The sequence below is a fragment of the Rattus rattus genome, chromosome 5 (genome assembly GCF_011064425.1).
Source record: "Rattus rattus isolate New Zealand chromosome 5, Rrattus_CSIRO_v1, whole genome shotgun sequence".
Classification (NCBI taxonomy): Eukaryota; Metazoa; Chordata; class Mammalia; order Rodentia; family Muridae; genus Rattus; species Rattus rattus.
In genome coordinates this window covers 2,394,303-2,415,833 of record NC_046158.1, presented here as the reverse complement: position 1 = coordinate 2,415,833, position 21,531 = coordinate 2,394,303, and the positions used below count along the sequence as shown (strand labels likewise).

The window sequence follows — 21,531 nt, the reverse complement described above, 5'->3', positions numbered from 1 at the left end:
CTCAGCCACCTCCCACCCTGGCCCCCAACCCAGGGCTCCAGAGCACACTAGGCACGACAAGAAGTGCAGCAGCCAACTCAGAAGCTGGACTCTCAAATGGTTTCTCCAGACACTCCCTGCCTCTGCTCTGCTCTCCTGACTCCTGGCACGGAGGGTTCAGTGTGTGGACTTTGGGGGAATCTCAAAATGGTTCCCAAATAATACAGCAAGAAAAAGTAACATCGGTATCCGCATCCCCTGGCATAGGCACCCAGCTCCCCAGGCCTAACCACATCCCCTATGATCTCATGGTGTGACCACAGTCCGCCTCCACACAGTCAGCCTTCCCTGGAAGCCAGCAGCTCACCCGTGGCATGTGCACGAGAGCTGGGACTTCAGGCTTGCCCCACCCCATCTCCATCACTCCCCCAAGCACAGCTGGAGGATTTACTCCTAGCCTTTCTGCTTCTCTGGTCTGTGCCTCTGCCCAAGTCACCCACGACAGGGCTGACCCCACGACGGAGCCAGACTGGTAGAGGCTAACTCTGTGGGTGATGGGAGGCTGAATGGAGAGGGACTTATACAAAAGTCTGACAACTGCTAAGCTGAGGAAGTGTGCAGCTCTCGCTGCAGCCTCCCTGGGGGCCCTCATGGACTTCTGGTGAGGGATGATTCACAGGATCCTGGGTTAAGGAGGGTGGCGGTTGGAGACTGGTTATTCCCACCCTGGCCTCGAGGCTCAGGGTGAATCATGGAGGACAAATGATACACAGTTCCTTCTCCAGGTTGCCCAAGGTGAGTCTACCACTGTTTGTGTGTGATGCCCATTCTGGGGTCGCTCCACTCACAGGATGAAGAAGCTCTTTCTAACATCCAACAAAACTCACCCTTGTGCTGACTTGAAAGTCAAGTCTGCTCAACAGTAAGAAGCAACTGCATCCTGGCCATTAGACAAACAAACAAACAGGAGTCTTTTATTCATACTGGTGGAGAGGTGAACTTGGAGTGAGGACATCGGGCTAGGACTGATCATCAAATATGGTTTGGTGTTTACTCCAGGCGACCTAACACCTAGGAGCCTGGGCTTCCCTTGCTGCTCAATTCGAGTGTGATCTGCATCCTAGGTCAGGGATCAATACTGTGTTTCCTGGGTGCTAGTAATAATAATCAGAGGACCACCATACCTGGAGCTGCCTATGCACAGAACTGTGAAAGCCAACAAGACACAGGGTGGGGGTACACACATGTGTAACAAAGAAGACAGCTAGCGTTCACACCACTACTGCCACATTCCCCACCCGATGACTCTTTGTTTAGAAACTTAACTCTGCAGGTATCCTTCCCCAGCCTGGGTCGTGGCGGGCTTGGGAACCACTCTGCAGGCATGCTGGGTCTTCCGACAACCTTTATAGTAATAAGCATTTGCTGCTGCTTAAGCTTTGCTGGGCTCTCTGCTGTCCTGACCTTGGACTTGCCATCTCCATTCATGCTCTGATTCTTCAGACTCACTCAAGCACAGAAGCTGGAGGGGAGGGCCAGCCAAACACACTTGGGCCTGTGGCCTAGGCAAAGGTCACGTCTTAGGTCTCCAGCATGGCAGGGACGCCTCCTCAGGTTTGTGCTCACAGCTGGCAGTGAAGTGCTAGCTGGGGTGGACTGACCAGGATAGCCCCCCCCAGAGCCAGTGCTGCAGACCCCAACAGCACCCCTAGCCTCCACCTGCCTAGGTCTGAAGGCTTTCCTTGGGGTTCCCTGTCCAACTGGCACTTCCACAGCAGGCCTGCTTGGGGTCTCTGGTGCACCTGCTGCCTGCTTCTGCTACTTCACAGTTCCATGCCTAGGCCAACAAGTCATGGTCTTCAGTCTCAGCAGCCTCCCCCCGCCCCCAGCCTTGAATGTACCTTTGTGGTAATTAGGTAGCTTACTAGGCTGGGGATACGTATGGCTCAGCAGGCAGAATGCCTGGCAAGTTCTCATCAATCCCTAGCACTGCGTAACAGGGTAGCAACACAGGCCTCCAGTCCCAGCACTGGAGAGCTGGAGGCAGGGCTAATCCCTAGCTTCACAGGGAGTTGAGAGCCAACCTGAGACACATGCGACCTATTTAAGGAAAAAATACTAGAAATACACAGCCCACAAAGACCGTGAGTGTGAGAGCTCACCAGCAAAGTCCCTTAGGATGCACGTGTGGGCCCCCAGCCCCTGGCTACACGGTTCTCCTGAAGTAGTGGGCCCTTCCCAGTGGGCACTGGGAAGATTCAGGGACATGATTGAGACAAGGTGCTTGGTTCCCACAACTAATTGGCTGGAGTTATTTTTATTATTTGAACTTTTCTCATTTCTAATCTTTGTGATAAGAACTCAGAGGCATATCCCAGGCCAGTAGCTTCTGCCACTGGGCAGGATACAGCTTCATCCCACGAAGTTGCCCAATGTCCAGGCTATAGTGCTGTGATGGCCAGAGGGATGCAGACGCGCAGTGTGTGGCCCCATCACACAGGCCGAATGGGGACACGCAGACAGCCCACAGGAGCTGGGTGAGACCCAAGCCCAGGGAGTCCTCACCACGTGCAAAGGCTGTCCTGCCACGTGGTCACTGCAGCCCTGCTGCTAGGGAGAGGGAAGCCCGCCCCTCACAATGGAAACTCCTCACCACACAATGTGGAAAAGCGATTCCGATCGGTGTTTTTATTTTAATTTCTAGGCCAAGCAAAACAGTTGGGTTTGCTTTTCTTTGTTGGTCATGGGGAGAAAGCAAGGAGGGGCACTTTGCCTACAGTTTGAGCTAGTCTCCAGCCTAAGACAGCTGGAATGCTGGGGGGTTACTTCTCTTGGGATGCAATTAGCTGAATAAATATCAAGAAAGCAAAAGTAAACAGACTCATTGCTGCCCATTCAGAACTGCCAGACTAGCAGAGGGAAACAAATGCTTGCTATGGAGGCTGAGGGACACACCAGAGCACAGCCCTGGTTAAGCCCCTTGGTGGTCCAGCCTGGACTTTACCTACTGCACGGTCCTAGGCAGGACACCCTGTCTACCTGGATGCCAAGTTCTCCCTCCATTGGTCACTAACACTACCAACTTACCTAGAGTGGGGATGTCAGCTCCCCCGCCCCCCGGGGACTCAGTTCCTTGCCTTCCTTTCCGTAAGGCACCAGACTCCAAATTACCCCACCAAGCTCAAACCCACGCAGATGGACCCGGAAGCCTAGACTCTGCCAGAACACTCGGTGACTATCAAGTCTCTCTGGGCTTCCACTTCCTCACCTTTACGTCAGGTACAATACAAATACTGCACTCTGCCTTCGGGGTGAGCAGAACAGGTGTGAGCAGCGCATGTCAAGTTTGGTTTGCTTTTTAGTCTAATGATGGCAAGCTATGTTTGTCCAGGAAAAGGGGTTCAGTAACCATGTCCCTAGCCACCTGGGTTCTCTATGAAGTGGGCTATTAGTGGCCTTTCCTCCAAGAGGGCAACGGCTTCCTACCCTCTGTGGAGCCATCATCTGTGCTCCTCAGTGGGGTTCTGCTGTGCCTGCCTTCATGTGGCCATCACAACATCCTACCCTCATGCATCTCTACCCAGTGTGCGATGGGGCTGAACCACCCCATTCCACAAAGGGGGTGCTCAGTCTTCAGGATTTCAAGTTCAAAGGCAAGCAGTGAGGACCCAGAGTTGAAAGGGACAGAACCCTACCATAAACAGTACAGCACATCCTCCAGATGTAGATGCCCAGGTATGTTTAGAAATCAAGTTTTTTCTCTGGTGCCAAGTTGCCTCCATGGCATTCTGACAGTTTCTTGGCCACAGCACAGAGGTGTTTGTCACCAAGTAGGCAGGTGAGCTGCCCACAGAAGGTGTGGTAGGAGGGCCAACCCTAGCCTGGAGCCCAGCTTCTCCCCATTCTTCTACAATGAGGGCGTGACCATCAGCTCCAAAGGAACCAAAGCTTTGCCAGGCAAACATTGTCAAACCACCCTATTTCCACTGAAGCCCCACCTCTCTGCAGAGCAGCTCTCCATTAATACTCTCCCTGCCTGGCCCAACAGGCCTTCTCTGACTGCTGGAACCAAACATGACTCTGGCCTTTGGTAGAAAACAGCCCAGTGGAGCCCCATGGAGAATAGGGTCTGATCTGCAGCTGCCCATTGGCTGGTTCATGGTACAGCCTGCAGCCAGTCATTCCCAGAAGAAGCTTCTATGGGCCCCTGTCCCACAACCGGTGTTCAGCAGATATGAATGTCAAGTGCACTCGAGATGATGCTGATGGCTTTCAACTGCTAACCGCCATCAGCACAGGGCTGAATTCCAGTTGTGCCACCTTCTAGCCTTGTGATCTCAAGAGTTGAAAACAGAGTCCCAGTCTCCTGCTCTGTGATATGGGAGTAAGAATATCTAAGTCTGGTGAGATTGGCCAGTGGGTCAGAGTTCTTGCCGCCACCAAGCTTGATGATCTGAGACAAGACAGATATGATAGAAGCAGAGAACGGACTCCTGCAAGCTGTCCTCTGACCTGTGCAACTGTGTATGGCACTTGTACTCCTACATATATACACGCGAATAAATACATGTTGTAAAAATTAGGAAGCAGAGCAGCTGCCATCAAGGGCACTGTAAAAACACAGAGAAGAAACCCCAGGTCAGACACATGGCGGCACCCAACCCATGAATGCTATGAGTGTTACCACTGAATCTGACCCATAACCTCCACTGCAAGGGCTGACGACCTCTGTCCCACACCGGCTCCCTGCTTGCTAGTTCTGTCTCCACAGCTCTCTCCGCTGCACTACAGCTGCTGCTGACTGTCTTTTCACACACATCTCACCACCACCACCACCACATATTGACCAAGTGTCTCTATTCTAGGTCAGGCAGTAGACATTAAAAATGGTACAGGGACCAAAAATGACTCCCTAGAGGTGCTGACATTTGGGGGGAGGGACAGCACAAACCTGATGAGGGACTCTGAGGCGAAGTGGGGGGCCCAATCTTAGGTTAGTCTTGGAGGTGGGAGAGAGCATGTTACTGAGAAGGTCACTTTAAGCAAAGACATGAAGAAGAAAGGAAGGTGAGCACAAAGAAACAGGGGAGAGGTGGAGATCAAGGTCTTTAGTGTACCCAAGAGCCTGAGGGACAGCCAGGGGGCCAAAGTGGCTGCAGGACATGACTAAGCAGGGAAGAGACCAGAGATGAAATCCAGGAGGGAACAGAAGCTGAGCTAGGGAGGGTCCCAAGAGTCCTCGCCTTTCTCTTTAAGGTGAGAAGCTGCTGGAAGTCTTGTGTTAAAGAGCAACTCCAGACTCTACCAGGATTTTATAAAGGATCCTCTGGCTGTCAGGGAGCAGGGACAGGGTTGTAGGTTAGGGGGCAGCCACAATAATCCAGGTACACAGTAAAGGCAGGGAGTATAGGTGACAATGGGGAGTGGCTGAGGACAGCAGGGGCATTGGGGAGCCAGAAGCTATGGCTGCCACATCTCTGGTGCATTAGAGGCATTAGAGACGGAGAGGAGGCTGAGGAGCTGAGGATTCCTTAAGGGCTGCGGCCTGAGTGACTAGAACAGTCGCTATTTGCTAATGTGGGGAAAAAATCGGGCGTGGGTGGGGTGGGGGTGAGGGAAGAGCAGACTGGGAGGGAGGTGTGAGGAGGAAGAAGACCTCCCACACAGACCCCTGCAGAGTGGGCAGAGGGCAGAGACTGAAGGGGAGGAGCTGTCTGTGAGTGTGGGCAACTCTCTGGAGGTCTTTGCCAAGAGAGGAGCACTGTCCACTACTGAGAAGGGAGATGAGCTCCAGGGAGACAGCGGCAGTCCTATAGGAAACCCAGACTGGGAAGACTGCTGGAGCGGTGCCCTTCAGGGGCCTGGAGGAAGGACAGCACACACCCTAGCATCCCTCTTGGCCTATCTAGCTCCTACTCATCCCTCAAGAGTCAGTACAAAGTTCACTTTCTCAGGGAAGTGCTCCTGACCCCTCTACTGGGTCAGGGCCCTTTCACAACCTTTCACAAACATGACTGCTCCTTCTTACAGTTCTTGGGAACTATGGTAATGTGGAAACCCAGTGGGGCAGCCATATCCCCAGCATCCAGCAAGCACGATGCCTGGCATACTTTTATGTCTGAGAAGCATATGGGCAAGGGATATATTGTCCCAGAAACAAGCCAGAAACACATGCCTAACTTGGCGATGATCAGGACCCTGAAGGCACTGGCTGTTACAAGAGTTTGGGTTTAGAAGAGGTCAGATGATTTCTGTTTGGAGCTCTGTAGCCCAGCTAAAACAGCGACACAGACTTCTTCTGACACTGTCCACTACTAAGTGAGCACATCCCATTCTGTGTTCCTTTAACTTCAAAGCCTTCTCAATTCTAGGAACATAAGGTTGAGAGAGACCCTGCATCTGCCCTTACAGAACTTAGATCCAGAAGGGCTGAGATCAGAGAATTAATGGGCAGAACATAGGGAAAGCTCAGGGGTATGAGAGTGTAGAACACAGAAATGTGAAGGTCAGAGGGTCCCAGGACAGGACAGAAGGACTGGACACTACCCCAAGCCCCACCATGCCCAGTGTGAAATTCTTGGGCTCTGAGCATGGCAGATCCCTTTTCTTCTCTACCTCTGCAGGGCCCCCCATCTATCGATATTTCCGCAACAACCGTTCTGACTCCAGGAGAGTGAACACAGCTCCCCAACATGTATATGGGGAATGTCCTACCTTGCACAAGCCACTGGCACATGGGGCTGTCACTGACCTTATTTCTCCACTCTCAGGCTTTCAGAGACCTCATTCATAAAGACCAACGAGCACACTGCAAGGACCATGAGGCCACTGTGTGTGACCTACTGGTGGCTTGGACTGCTGGCCACCGTGGGAGCTGCTACAGGCCCAGAGGCTGATGTTGAGGGCGCAGAGGATGGTTCGCAGAGAGAGTACATTTACCTCAACAGGTACAAGAGGGCAGGTGAGTCCCCAGACAAGTGCACCTACACTTTCATTGTGCCCCAGCAGCGGGTCACAGGTGCCATTTGTGTCAACTCCAAAGAGCCCGAGGTGCACCTGGAGAACCGTGTGCACAAGCAGGAGCTGGAGCTGCTCAACAATGAGCTGCTTAAGCAGAAGCGGCAGATCGAGACGCTGCAGCAGCTGGTAGAGGTGGATGGCGGCATCGTGAGCGAGGTGAAGCTGCTGCGCAAGGAGAGCCGCAACATGAACTCTCGGGTCACACAGCTGTACATGCAGCTTCTACACGAGATCATTCGCAAGCGAGACAATGCGCTGGAGCTTTCCCAGCTGGAGAACAGGATCCTGAACCAGACAGCTGACATGCTGCAGCTGGCGAGCAAGTACAAGGACCTGGAGCACAAGTTCCAGCACCTGGCTATGCTGGCACACAACCAATCAGAGGTCATTGCCCAGCTTGAAGAGCACTGCCAACGTGTACCTGCAGCCAGGCCTGTGCCCCAGCCACCCCCAGCCACGCCACCTCGGGTCTACCAGCCACCAACCTACAACCGCATCATCAACCAGATCTCCACTAATGAGATCCAGAGTGACCAGAATCTGAAGGTGCTGCCACCCTCCCTGCCCACCATGCCTGCCCTTACCAGTCTCCCATCTTCCACTGATAAGCCATCAGGTAAGTCCTTTGGGGAGCCCAGTTCACATGGGCCTCTGAGCCCCTTAGCCTGGGGGGGTACAAGTGGGCACGTGAGTCCCAAGACAGTTGCATAATCCTCTAGCAATCTCCTGGGATGGCTGCTGGAGTTGGGTCGATGGGAGCGAGGGACTGCACTGCTTCAATAAGGTGGTAGAAAGTAGAACCCGGAGGCTAGAAGCTACGGGGGGTCAGCTCTGGTCTCTAAGAGGAAAGAACCTAGTCCTGGATATTCTGAGGTTTGCACTTACCCTGTCTTAGTGGCTAGGTGTCTAGCCACTAAGTGCCTGTGTTAGCCCAGAGCTGTCTGGAAATGTCATGTGATAAGCACCAGGCCAGTGATAGTGTGCTATTAAGTTCAAAGTTAATGCTTCGCAGAGACTAGGGGACCAGAGGGAAGTTTCCATTGGTTAGTTGCTGCCTAGTTTTCAAAAAGGCTTCCATACACCCTCAGCACACGTCGTGAGATTCTTGGGACACTGTTATGAAAGAATGGGGTCCTTGGGAGCATGCTCTGGGAAGTGTAACCAAGTCCTGCTCTGGGGTTTTCATGAGGGTCCCTTGACTAGGCCTGCAGCTCCTTGGGGACAGGATGACTGACCTGTTCATGGGCTGAAGATGCTCAGGTGGAGCTGGTCCTCTCTTCAGACACACGGAAACAGAATTACAGTGTCAAAGGAGGACATCATGAAAACAATGTGCTATGATGTCACCAGGGGGTTGCCAACACTGCCTGTGCCCTGCACTGACTTGGTGAAAACTGTGGTCCCTGGTCTCCAGGATCCCCAGTGTGGGGAGGTGGCAGGCGTGAAGACTCTGGCAAACCTTCAGTGGAGGGGAGCAGGCTGGAAGGTTCCTCTCTGGGGCCCAGTTCCTAAGCTATACGGTGTTATTTTCCACATGTACTAACTGAATTCATCTCTGAAAAAGCTAACCTAAGACTGTGCATGGGGTACTAACCTCTTTGTTGGCAGGGAATGTTTTTACTGGAAAGATCCTTTATAACTATTTCACACTTAAAAAATCAACCAATACTGAGCTGAACCTGTGTGTCTGAGGGTGGAGAGCGGGCAGATCAAGGACTGACAGGCCAGTGGGGACAGGAGGAGCTAGGTGTGTAACACGGCATCTGCCACAGCACCTCAGAAGGACTTGGACTGGTGTGGGTGGAGAGCAGGTGTGGGGAGAGGGCCAATCTTGCTTCTTCTATTGGCAAGCTTTCGGCAGGAGGCGAGTCACCCTGTCCCTAGGTTCCGCATCTAAGCCTATGGGCAGGCTTTCCTTCAGTCTGTTCCCAGCTGACAGTTCTAGGATATGAAATACTGCAGAATGTGTGCATGGCACTGGGCCCATGGTAAGCTGAGCCTCCTTTGATCACGGGCTTGCATCTTAATCAAGGAGACTGGAGTGGACAGTTTGCCTTCAGCTCTGTGTCCAGGGCCTGATGGGTGTGCCATCTGCCCCACACCTGGTTTACAGCAGAGGTCAGAGGCAGGGTGGAGTGCGTTCTGTGTATGACAGAATTCCTAGAGTGGACACTGCCCTTGGGCACCACATGAAGGCTCAGATGTGCTTACAGCCAGGCTGGGCCAGTCCAGTCAGACCTCCTTTCAACATGGGATCTCTGGTTTCTAACTCAACCATCTCAGGACATTCCTGAGCTGGAACAAAACTGGGATAAACACCTGGATCTGCCATGGCCATCCTCCTTCTTATATTTGCTGAGGAGAAAGCTACTTAAATCAGCTGAAGTGCAGCTCAATGTTTGCCCAGCATACACGAAGCACTGAGTTCAATCCCTGGTAATGCGCCAAACCAGGTATGCTGCCATGTGTCTGTAATCTTAGAACTCAGGAGGAGGCAGGAGAATCAGAAGTTCAAAGTCATCCTTGAACTTCTCTATATATGGAGAATGCACAATAGTTGTTCGTTTTGATTTTTAAACTCTTCTGAGCCTTAACTTTCTTCATGTGAGGAGACGGGAACAGAGTTACAGCTTCATAGGAAGATGTCATGAAAACACAATGTGCTATGATGTCACCAGGGGGTTGTCAATATTGTCTGCGCCCTCCACTGATTTGGTGAAAACTGGTCTCCAGGAAGCCAGTGTGGGGAGTTGGCAGGTGTGTGAAGGTATCTGGAATCTGTCCTGCCTCCAATCACATCTATTCCTCAAATTCCACATAGCAGGTCTGACAAGATTTCTCTGGAAGGACCCAAATTTCTGGAACACTGAGAATTTATGAAGCTAGCATACCAAAATACCAAGAGTACAATGAACATTGTCTGGCCACGATGCAGAACACTGCAGTGTGCTCAGTGTCCACCAGAAAGGCAGATGAAGGACTGTGGTATCACTGAAGTAGCATGACCAAGTCCTGCTGGACAGCATGAATGGCTCAGAGATGAACTTCTGTCTTGCACCTTGAAGGCTTTGTAATTTTACCAGGTGAACCAGGGAGTAGGGACACCAAGTTACTAGTTGGTCCCTGATGGCAGTGGGCCCTGCTCCTAGCCTCTCAAATGGCTCTGGCACAGTTGTTTATAACCCAGAGCAGGCTGTGGCATCTGCAGTCTGCTGTACCTAAGGCAGCCGCCCTCAGTGTCCATGCTCACTCACTGAGCATGAGAGATAACCTGTGTGTACTCAATGTCTCTCTTTCTGCGTCCACCTCACCAGAGTGTCCTAACAGGGCAGGCAGAGCAGAGAGGAGGATGGCAATGCAAAGACCCTACCTTTCCTGGGTTTGGACTTATCTGGAAGGAAAAATACGGTCTCCAGTACTGAGCCTTGGTCCAACCAATGGGCACAGAGTGCTTATCAGCCCTCTTCCAGCTCAGGCAGGTCTGTTCCTAAAAGACAAAACCCCTCTGTGTTCTCCAAACAGAGCCTTGGCTTGCTGCCACCACACAGCCAGAAACACCTTTACAATCCAACACCTTGCACTCAGCCACACAGCCTCTGGCTTCTCTCTAGGAAGTTCAGAGTCATCAGCCTTTTGTCCCATTGTTGTGGCTGCTCAGGAATCAACACGCCTTCTCCACAAGGTAAAGGCAGCCAAAGCCCCTTAACTGAAGCAGATAGTGACAGGCTGGCCCCGGGGCCAGGAGGAACCTGCTAACAGCTAGAATGAGGGATCCAGGTAGGTCCTAGCCTAGCTCCCTGGCTTCATACCTAGGTCCCACCTCATTCAAGGATGGTCAGACTAGAAATATTTTGGTTTGAATAGTGCTTACATTGTTGCCTGAGCCAGTGGCCATCCCATGGCCCTCTGCTGTTGGAGGTGCTCACAGGAGCACAGCCCTCTGCTGTTGGAGTGCAGCATCAGAGGCCCTTCTCTAGGGAGCACAGGAAAGGGCAGATGAACTCTGAACTCACCCCAGGCAGCCGCCACTACATGCCAGTCTCTGGTCATGAGCCCCACTGTGGAGATGGCTAGGAAGCACAGTGCTGCCAGCCACCAGTACAGCACAGCTTCCCTAGAAAGATGTCTTTAAAAACCAACAGGCAGCCAGAAGGTGATGGTGCATTCCTTTAATGCCAGCACTTGGGAGGCAGAAGCAGGCAGATTCTGTAAGGCCAGCCTGGTCTATAGAGCGAGTTCCAGAACAGCCAGGGCTACACAGAGAAACCCTGTCTCGAAAAATAACCCCCTAAAACAGAAAACAAAAACCCACCTACAACAACAACAACAAAAACTCCAACAGGCTCAGGCACATCTAGGTATTGCCTCTTCTGCTCAGTGAGTTTCTCCAGAGATAAAGGAAGAGCCCCGATGTCAGAAGACAGAACTGCTAAGGTACCTTGGTCCGCAGCGTGCACCTCCCTTGGTGCAGAGCAGATATGGGTCACTGCACTTGTAATTCCCAGGATCCTCAGGTTCAAAGTTACTCAGCCACAATTACATAGCCCACAATCCAGGGAACACTTTGGGCAGTGTGTGGAAAACCTGCTCTAGGAATATGTGACAGCACTGACCACTACGGGTCTGGCTTCTGTCAGCTTCATGTGTGTATATGTGCCACACAGACACAGCAGCTACTGCTATGCCAGGCAGAACAAGCCACTCCTCAGTCCTCAAAAACCAGGATGTTTACTCGATGGCCAGGCAATGGGTCTTTGGGAAGCTTCTAGTAGATCTAGCTGTTAGCTCCTGTCAGGTTTGGCCCATCCTTGGGGCTATATGTTAGCCTTTTCACAGACAGCTGGGCCTAAGGTCACCTTCTCCTTACATGTTATGACCCCCTTCTCAAGGGCCATACTGCTTCAGGGACAACACAAGGTGCTAAGAAGCCTCTCACCCTGGGCCTCTGGAGCTGTGGCCAGGAGACGCTGACCAACAGTACTTCCTAGGTAGACTTCCCCATGGTTTTCTGTCACTTGTCCTGAGATGGGAACCATGAACAGGAAACCATGGCTGCCCAGAACAACAGCGTGTCTTAGAACTGACTCAGTTTACATCACAGCACAGAAAAGCTCCTGGTCCCAAGGTGACAGAGCTGGGATGTGATGCTTCAGGCGAGGGGTGACTGGCCAGCCCTGATTTTGACTTCACTTTTGGGGCTGCGGAGACTGAGTGAAAGCCACCTGGTCTCCTGCCTCTAGACTGTGTCCTCTCCCCTGTATTGTACTTTCTTTTTCTTAAGATATTTTCTTAAATGAGTTAAGATTTCCAAAATTCATTATGGCAGACATTTCAGAGGACATTCCTTTGCAGCTTCTGCCTAAACAAGAACCACCGAGGGGCAGTTCCAGGCCAGCTTCCTTGCACCCCACCCCAGAGGTCTGCTGAACTCATCACAAAGGGCCTTTGAGTGTGACTGTGGCTATCCCTCCACCCCTCAGGCCACGGTCCAAGGATGACAGTGGCTGAAGGCCCCTGCTATTTGTAGGAGATAAACTATCAACTTTGTGACTGTTAGAAGTTGGGCATCTGGCATCTCAGGGCCTGGAAATCCCAACAGTTTGGCATTTGGCAAGCCAGAAGTAATCGAGAAAATCCTGGAGATTGGGCATCTGTGGCCAGCTTGCTAGCTACATAAATGGATCAGTGTGGTAAATTTACAGTCATGGCAGGCCGCCAAACTCATTTTTGAAAAGAGAAAGCAGAACTGAGCTAGCAAGTACGGCCCTGCTGGGTGTTTAGCCATCATGCCCACTGAGCCTGAAGGCCAAGGCCTATGACGAAGGTAATGACAGACACTTGTTAAGGAGGGCTACAGGACCTGCTCACCGAACACTGGAGAGGGTGCCTTCCTGATGGCCTAGCAGCTTCAGTCTCCCTGGGTGACTGGATTGAGAGTGCCTTGACAATACCTGGATCTCAGAGGAGATGGAGCTGCTAAACCCAATCACGTACGTCATCCTTGTTTCCTTTTAGGTCATCCCTGCCCTCTTTAGACACAAAATTTTAAAATTCTGTATACATAGAATAAACTGATAGGAAAATCAAATATTATTTTAAATGACAAAGACGGTAATTAAAATTTTTCCTTTTATGTTGAGACTGAGGGACCTATATGGTTTTCTTAAGAATAGTTTCTAAAAGGCCGGCAAAGGCAGCACTACTCTGACACACAGGGCCTCCATTGCACATGGTCTGCTCCAAACATCCCCATAGAAAAGATTTCACTTTTAAGATTTGGTTTGGAGCCAGATGACTGTCGGCCATGAAGGTCTCTGTTTTTCGGGCTCTCACACTGAAAGTGATATAGCTCACTACATTCCCGTGAAGAGGAGACAGGTGGTGGCAGGTGATCAGGGACTCACTGCCCTGAGTCCCACAGGAGCCCACTGCCATCAACTGGGGGACAGATCTCAAACAACCCTGACTGTGTGATAACAAGACAATGGAATGAGGAGCCTGGTGCCAGAGGCAGCTCTTAGCAAGAGTCCCAGACTTCTGAGCCCAGGCTGCCTTCGTCGCAAAGGCTCTGAGGAGAGGAAATGGCATAGGGGCAGAAGTCTGGTTACCTGGTGACTGGTTCTCTGAGACTGGCTGCAGGTGCTCATGCTGTACTCCAACAGAAATACATACAAAGGCTTCTAGGAAGCCTAGGCAGGATAAAGAAGTCTTTTGGGGCTGGGAAAGGCTTTCTAGAGGAGACCAGGCTCTGCAGGGATGAGGCCCTGCAAATCTGCTCTCAGCCATGGTCAGCAACTATCAGGAAACCATAAAGACCAGGCTCTGTGCTGGGTAAGTGTCCTGTTTCAGACAGAGAAAAAGGCCAAAATGCCACAAATTACATACCAAGTGGCTTGCGGTCCAGTCCCATGGTAAAATGGCAGAACAGAGGATAAAGAGAACCTTGTGAGCATGTGAGAGATAAAAGGTGACAGGAAAGGCCAACATAAGTTCCTTAAGAAGAGCCAATGAAGAGGCCCCCTTCCTCGGAAAGTGTCCATAGGCTGGCTGACCACAGGACCACCAGCCACTTGTTCAGCATTTGTGGATTGAGAGTCCTGGGTCTGATCAATTCTTCCGTGGTGTGTCTGCACGCAACTGTGAGCCCTTCATCCAATGCCTACCTCACCCAGGCAGCCATGGAAGCTACCAACAGCAACACGGGGAAGGCAGGCTCAACCCAGACCCCTGGAGCACAGAAAGCTGCTCACTTCTACCCAGTAAGGCTTCTAGGACTCTGCTAGCTTAAACATTGTTCTCTTTCTCTCTCTTTTTCCCCTACGGTGTTGGAGGTTGAACCCAGGGCCAGAGAATGACAAGCTAGAGTTCTGTCACTGAGCTCTACCTCCAGCCCCACCCCTTTCCTAAGCTGTTGAAAACTCCCATCTCTCTTACCATCTGCCTGCTGGAAAGCCGAGTGGGAGCATGCTTCCCAGCCTGCAACTAACACTGAACATTTCAGTAGAGCAGTATTATTTATTTTGAGGTCAAACAGGCAGGCTGGGGCCCCTGCAAGCCCTTCATGGGCCCTAAGAGCTCTTGGGAGGCCTGGAGCTGCATCAGATGTACTCAAGTACGCTCACCTCACACAGCCAATATAATTTTTACTGTAACAATTTTGAAAGGGGCTGAATAATTCTGCTTTTGAAATTATTTGGCCAGCAGTAACTCAATTAATTTATGGTTGGCTCTGATTTCTCAGCAAACATCAGGCATGCTCAGGAATTCTTGGGAAGTGAGAAAAATCTAACCTACAAATTGTTTCCCAAAGTAATAACATCTTTTATGGAGGTGAAAGTTACCAATCAGTGAATCCAACGGACGGTTGATACACCTTGTAGAAATTTAATCATAGGTTGATAAATTTTTATTTTGTAGTTTTCTTTTCACACCTGCGAACCAGTGAGATTTCTTAATGTTTCAAACATTTTAATGGGCCCCTTCAAGCTCTCTGCCCGAGGCCCTCATGCTGAGGACAGAGTAAGTTCATGTGCACCCTCACTGCACAGAAGAGACAATGCAGACATGCAAACGCTTGGCAGCCTGCAGATCAGCCCTGCAGTTAGACCACTGCTTGTGCTCTGCATCACAGAAAGGTAGCCACTGACATGGACAATAATTCTGTCAAACTTCTTGAAAAATGAGACTCAAAGAATTATCAAAGTTGTTCCTCATGTTCTTGACAGGGTCTGACTTCAGGCCTGCCTGTTCAGGACACCCAGGGACCTGCCACTGGCCAGGGTGGCTCTCATACCTACAAAGTACATTTGCCCTGGCATTAAATGGGTAAATTTGAGTAGGACATTCCAGATCCAACTTAATATCTAGTCATTTCTGTTGGTAATAAGACTCCCTGGACACAAGCCAGGGAGAACTGAAAATCACACAGGGTTCTCACACAAGAAGGTGTCTTAGTGTCTGGAGTGCCATGAAGACTAAGGCACTCTCAGGAACACTTCCAAGGTCACTACCACAGGTCCCAGGATCCTCCATTCAGCCTAAGGCCACCAGGTCCAGAGGCTCAGAGGCTGAAGAGAGCCTTCGCTTGTGGCCAGCTCTGGAAGGCTCTGCTTCTTAACTCGTCCTTTGGGTGTGCTGGTAGAGGTGCTGTACTCTGCCTGATCAGGACCACTGCCCCAGCTACAGGGCCTGGGTCAACCCGGCTGGTGCTGGTCATCCTCAGGTTACAGAGAAGACACAGAAGATAATGCTGCACTTGAGTCTAGCCTGGCTGCTAGCCTCAACTTGCCTTTACCAGGAAAACGACCAGTGAAATACTCCCTGTTTTTCATGGTGGCTGTGTGCTCTGTACCTGTGATGCTCCATTGGGAATGCCAGAGGAGAGATCAGGAAGTGAACCACCACCCCAATCAACCCTACATGACTGCCGAGAAACCAGAGCCAACCATAAAGTAATTGAGTTACTCCAGGTCAAATAATTTCCAAATTCCCAGGGCCGATCCCAGGGTACCAAGGCCCAAGGCCTGCATATCTTATGTCTGAGGTGGCCAGCATCCCTCCCCCATCCTCAGCCTCAATCATGTGCCTTTCCTGCACTGTTGCCTCTCTCTAGGGATCCACATAGATCTGCTTGCCATGGGAGCCGCACTGCTCTTCATGTGGAACACTCTGACTATGGTGTAAATATGGTCTTTATAGAGGTGAGCCTGGGTGCCGCCGAGTTAGTGTTGGCCTGGTGCTCCGGGCAAAGCTACCTCTCAGAAGGGGAGCCAAGGCAAACACCTCCGGGCACTCGCTCTGCGCCAGAAGATGCTTCGCCCACTGCACTTTGAACATTCAAGTGTACTCAACAGAAAAGATTCTCATTTTCTACTGCAGTGCAGTTCTGTAGCCTCCACTGATTCTGACTTTTAAAATGTGCCTCGTGGAAAATATTATTAATGAATATAGACACACACACACACACACACACACACACACACACACGCCTGTGTGTACGTGCATGTATTACAATGTATACTTAGTTTTGGAAAAGAGCAAACAGCATGTGTGTCTCAAGAAAGGGGTTGACCTACTCCAACAAACCAAGCTTGTATCTAAGAGGAGAGAGACGCTATCTAGCCCCTGACCTGAGATCTGCAGGATGGCTAGTGTACTTTCCCTGTGTCACAGCAGTAAAACTGAGGCAGGAACCTGCCGGGAGTCACACTGTGAGTAAGAAAGGCCACCAAGATCTGACCCTAGTGCCTCCAACACAGTGTCAATGGTCTTTCTCCAAAAACTGAGTGCTCTGCTTGGCCCTTGTGGCACTGTCCAAGTGTAATGACAACAAATTTGTCACAAGGTATCTACAGTTGCCGTGCTGAACTCTCACTGCACTGGTTATATGTAGCACAGACTGGTCACTGCTCCATCTCTGTTGCATAAAGGTTTCTCATCACAGCAGGGTGTTGGTGCCACATTTTCAATGCAGTCTATAATTTGAACTGATTTCCAGCATGGAGATCTGTGAAGCTTCTGAGAGAGCCTCAGCTATGTAACAAAGCTGATGGCCTGAGTATTGTACAAACTGCAGGGTATGTGCAAGGCAGAAAACATGAATGCTTCTACATCATTTCAAACTATTCCACATGTCTAGAAGGCCTTACAGAGGCCAGATTTGCCATATACACACAAAGGAACCTTCAATCACAGGACACCAAAATAGGCAAAGGACAGAGTAAGTAAATACGTGTTGGGAGTGGGGGTAGGGGAGAAGACAAAACCTGTATTATCAACAAAGACAAACATAAAGGGGTTTAACAACCTGACAGATATACTCATCAGTAGGCCAAGACCAGAGCCAGACCCCTGTTCTCAAGGCCACTCTGGCTGGGGAGAAAGAACGGTGCATCACATCAAGCACACTCCAAAGCATATCATTTGAGATCTTAGACCACCCTGCCTTCAAGGGTCATGTAGCCTTGGGGTGCTCCCTAAGGTCTCTGGGTTCTGATTTCCTCATCTGTAAAATGAGACGATTACAACTTCCTACCAGGGGCATGGAAAGACTCAGCAGTGTAAATACCTAGGCAAGGCCTGCCACAGACTGGGGCCAGAGCAAAAACCATGCATGGGCTCCAATGGCAAACTGTTACTCCTGCTTATCCAGACAGGCCTTTCTTAGAGTGAGGTATTCTTGCCTGGGCCTCAAGAATCTACTTACCTTCTGAAGCATATCCAAAATCTGTATAAGCCTGCATTTTTCTTTCAACAAATTATTTATTGTATATGTGTGTATATATATGTTTGATTATTTGTTTTGTGTATATGTGTTTTTGTACTGTGTATGTGATATTTGTATGTGTTTACACATGTGGGTATGGGTGCATGAGTGTCTCTCTTGTCCATCACTATGGTGGCCAGGCTAGCTGGTCCCCAAACATGAGAGGTCTCCTGTCTCTATCTCCCATCTTGCCGCAGGAGCACTGAGATCATAGGTATATGCCATCACGATGCTTTGCAATGGGGACAGAATTAGGTCCTCATGCTAAACACAACAGGCTCTTTACCTCGAGACATCTCCCAGGCCTTTCTACAAATTATTACTACTAAAAAGATTTTACTACTGAAGACCTCAAATCATTCTAAAATACTTATCTTAAAAAACAAAATTAAAATTAAAAAAAATTTAAAGCCCATTTTCAAGAATGCTAGAGGTGGACTGGAGAGATGGCTCAGAAAGGACTGGAGAGCTGGCTCAGTGGTTAAGAGCACTGACTGCTCTTCCAGAGGTCCTGAGTTCAATTCCCAGCAACCACATGGTGGCTTACAACCATCTGTAATGAGATTTGATGCCCTCTTCTGGTGTGTGTGAAGACAGCTACAGTGCACTCAGGTAAATATAATAAATAAATCTAAAAAACAATGCCAGAGGCAAAGCTGAGCTGTGGAAGGCAGCACAGGCTGGTAGCTATGAGACCAACCTGTCACCTCTCCAGTGGCCTTCTAAGCCTACTTATGTTGTGCCCCCTTCAAGAATAGCCTGTTTCTACACCTCCCACCCAACCCAACCCCCTTTTCCCCAGGAGCTGGGCGGCTGTGCAGGAAGAGGCCTTGCTGCTAGCTTTGGTGGGAGTTATTCTGTAGTCTCCCTTGCTTCTGTCTTCTATCCCAGCACTCTCGCTAAGTGCCTCCCTGTCCTGCTGACCAGTGGAAAACTGGGAGGCCTCCCACGCCACCGGCGCTCTGCTCCAGCTGTCAGGGACAGACTCTCATTCTCTGTCTCAGTCCCTGGAGCTTGGGCCAAAAACAACGAAAACCTTTTTCTCCTTTTTGAATGTTCCTCCTGAAGGTCTAGCCTCCCCTTCCCCAGGACAGAAAGTGGGGGGCAAGGAAAAGCAGAAGTGGCATTAAGGAATAAAGGAGGGAAAAGAGGGAAGAAGGGCAGAGAGGGGAGGGGGAGGAAGGAAGGAAGGAAGGAAGGAAGGAAGGAAGGAAGGAAGGAAGGAAGGAAGGAAGGGTGGGCTTGTGTGCTGTGCATTCTGCACAGGCTGGGTACGTGGGAAACCTGCTTGTTCTGTGTTCAGAGAAAAGACAGGGGAGTAAGAAGGCCCTAGAGAATGAAGAAGTGCTCTGACTGTCAGCATCCAGCTGAACTTGCACAGAGTCTGACAAAGAAGCAGATGGTTCCTGTTCCTAACAGGTACTTCACACTGCTTGCAGGGCCCAGGAAGGTCCCCAAATCTAAGCTTTAGCCACCACAACAGGCTAGCAGAGCCCAAATGCCAGTCTCTAGGAAGCTGCAAATGGGCCTTTGCAGGAAAAATCTGGTGAACCCACCACTGAGGGCTGCACCAGAATCATAGCTAAGAATGCTGGTGAGGCCTGGCCACCAGAGACAGCCTACATGGCCCTGGGTTCTCCAGACCCAGGGTAGCCCTTACAGTAGATGACTTCTCAAGCATACAAAATAAAGATCTGCTCTTCAAAATGTGTTCCTTAGCTCTCTGCTGGAGTTTATATCTGTCTAGACTATAGCTACGGTGTAGCCTGGCAGCAGACAGTTGTAACACACACATATTGTGTCTACAGGTCCATGGAGAGATTGTCTACAGGCCCTGGAGGATGGTCACAGCACCAGCTCCATCTACCTGGTGAAGCCGGAGAATACCAACCGCCTTATGCAGGTGTGGTGCGACCAGAGACATGACCCTGGGGGTTGGACTGTCATCCAGAGACGCCTGGATGGCTCTGTCAACTTCTTCAGGAACTGGGAGACCTATAAGGTGAGATTAGTGGGCCTATATGCATTGCCAGCAAGGTGATTAGACAGGACAAGGACAGGACTATTTCTGCAAAGCCACCTGAGTGATAAGGCCAGGCCCCTCCTTGTCTGCTGTTCAGGAGAGGATGGAGTAGAGACAGCAGTTTACTCCCAGCCAGGGCCTCTATAAGGTGGTTCTGCTCTTGAGGTCAGAAGGGGAAGGGGCCAAGGCTCCAGGGCCTGGAAAGCTCCCTAGAAGCCATGTGTAGGGAACTCTGACAGTAAGTGGGCCCTAACAATAAGGTCTATTCTCTGGGCTTCCCAGTTCCCAGGACACTGAGCTTCTCCTTGTAAGTCAAGTACAAGGGATCCACCACACCTCCCACCCAAGAAGGGACAGTAAGGATGACAGCAGCTCAGGCCAATGGAAACATACCCTGTGTCAGGTGCTGTAACAGTGGCTCTTGTGTATGCCTTGAGGGAGGTATGAAGTCACCTTACAGGTGAGAAGGGAAAGCATCCTGCACATGGCTTACAGCCACAGCACGGTAAAGCAGCAACTGCAGCTGAGGGCTCCCCTCAGCCCTGATGCCTCTGTGTGGAGTCCATCCTGGCTTGCCCTGGGCACCTGTATATCTCCTGCTTGTCTCTCCTCCAAAGCGTAGCCTTGAGGTCCTCCTTGCACTCCTCCATTCTCTCAAGGAGATGGTACCACACAGCAAGTGCCCATGCATCCTATGGAGGCTGATAGTATCTAGCTCTGAAAATCACTTAAAAGACCTGGGGGCCACTTCTCAGCTGATGCCCCAAAGCACACATCAAATGAGTAACAAAATTACTGAGTTTCAAACCTAGAAGGGCCCAGGTGGACGTCATATGCCTATCACAACTCTTAGCTGTGGTAGTCTATGCTAGAGACTGCATATAACCGCACATATAACCCATTTCCAGAGAAGGCAACTGAGGCATGGGGAAGGCAATGGCTCTTGTCTAAGCAATGGCTGCATGCCTTCTGGGTGCCAGGCTCTCAAGTGACCACATCTTCCTGCCTTTGAGAAGATACAGAATCCCCAGGCAAGGACAAGAAACAGGCTCACATGAGAGCAGAGAAAAGGTGTGCTCATGAGATGCACGTGACTGACAGTTACAAAAGTTCAGTAACTCACCCAGACAGAGCCTCATACACAGGTAGCAGGGACTGGAGCCCAGGCCTGCCTTATGCTTTGACTATTTCTGGGACACAGACTCCTCACTCACGCTCTCCTGGGTCTTCCCCAGCAAGGGTTTGGGAACATCGACGGCGAATACTGGCTGGGCCTGGAGAACATCTACTGGCTGACGAACCAAGGCAACTACAAATTGCTTGTAACCATGGAGGACTGGTCTGGCCGCAAGGTCTTTGCAGAGTATGCTAGCTTCCGACTGGAGCCAGAAAGCGAGTACTATAAGCTGCGGCTGGGGCGTTATCATGGCAACGCAGGCGACTCCTTTACCTGGCACAACGGCAAACAGTTCACCACCCTGGACAGGGACCATGATGTCTACACAGGTAGGAAATGTAGAACCAAACCTAGGTATTGAACAGGGATGAGAGATCCACCAACACTAGAGGCCCTGACTCCAGGGCCTGGGGCAAGAAGATGCCGTTGTGACAGGCAGTTTGGTAAAGTGAGAGACACTGGCTCTCAAAGCCTTTCTTCTGCCCACTGCTCTCAGACAAGTGGAAGCAGAGGTGCACAGATCTCACAGATGAGGGCTGCCCTGGGCCAAGGCACTCATGCTTCTCA

The 21,531-nt window shown here is 50.7% G+C and overlaps 2 protein-coding genes across 7 annotated transcripts in view; one reads left to right on the top strand and one right to left on the bottom strand.

The window, feature by feature from the left end:
- The window catches only part of Ralgps1 (Ral GEF with PH domain and SH3 binding motif 1), a 234,415-nt gene that overhangs the window by 83,605 nt on the left and 129,279 nt on the right, over positions 1-21,531 (bottom strand). The gene's annotated exons all lie outside the window — the stretch shown is intronic.
- Positions 1-21,531, top strand: part of Angptl2 (angiopoietin like 2) — a 30,087-nt gene that overhangs the window by 5,102 nt on the left and 3,454 nt on the right. Inside the window, exons 2-4 of the mRNA XM_032902707.1 lie at positions 6,750-7,615; positions 19,573-19,766; positions 21,023-21,293. Of these exons, the coding sequence (XP_032758598.1) occupies positions 6,799-7,615; positions 19,573-19,766; positions 21,023-21,293 (1,282 nt within the window). The 5' untranslated portion in view covers positions 6,750-6,798. The remainder of the gene's footprint in view (positions 1-6,749; positions 7,616-19,572; positions 19,767-21,022; positions 21,294-21,531) is intronic.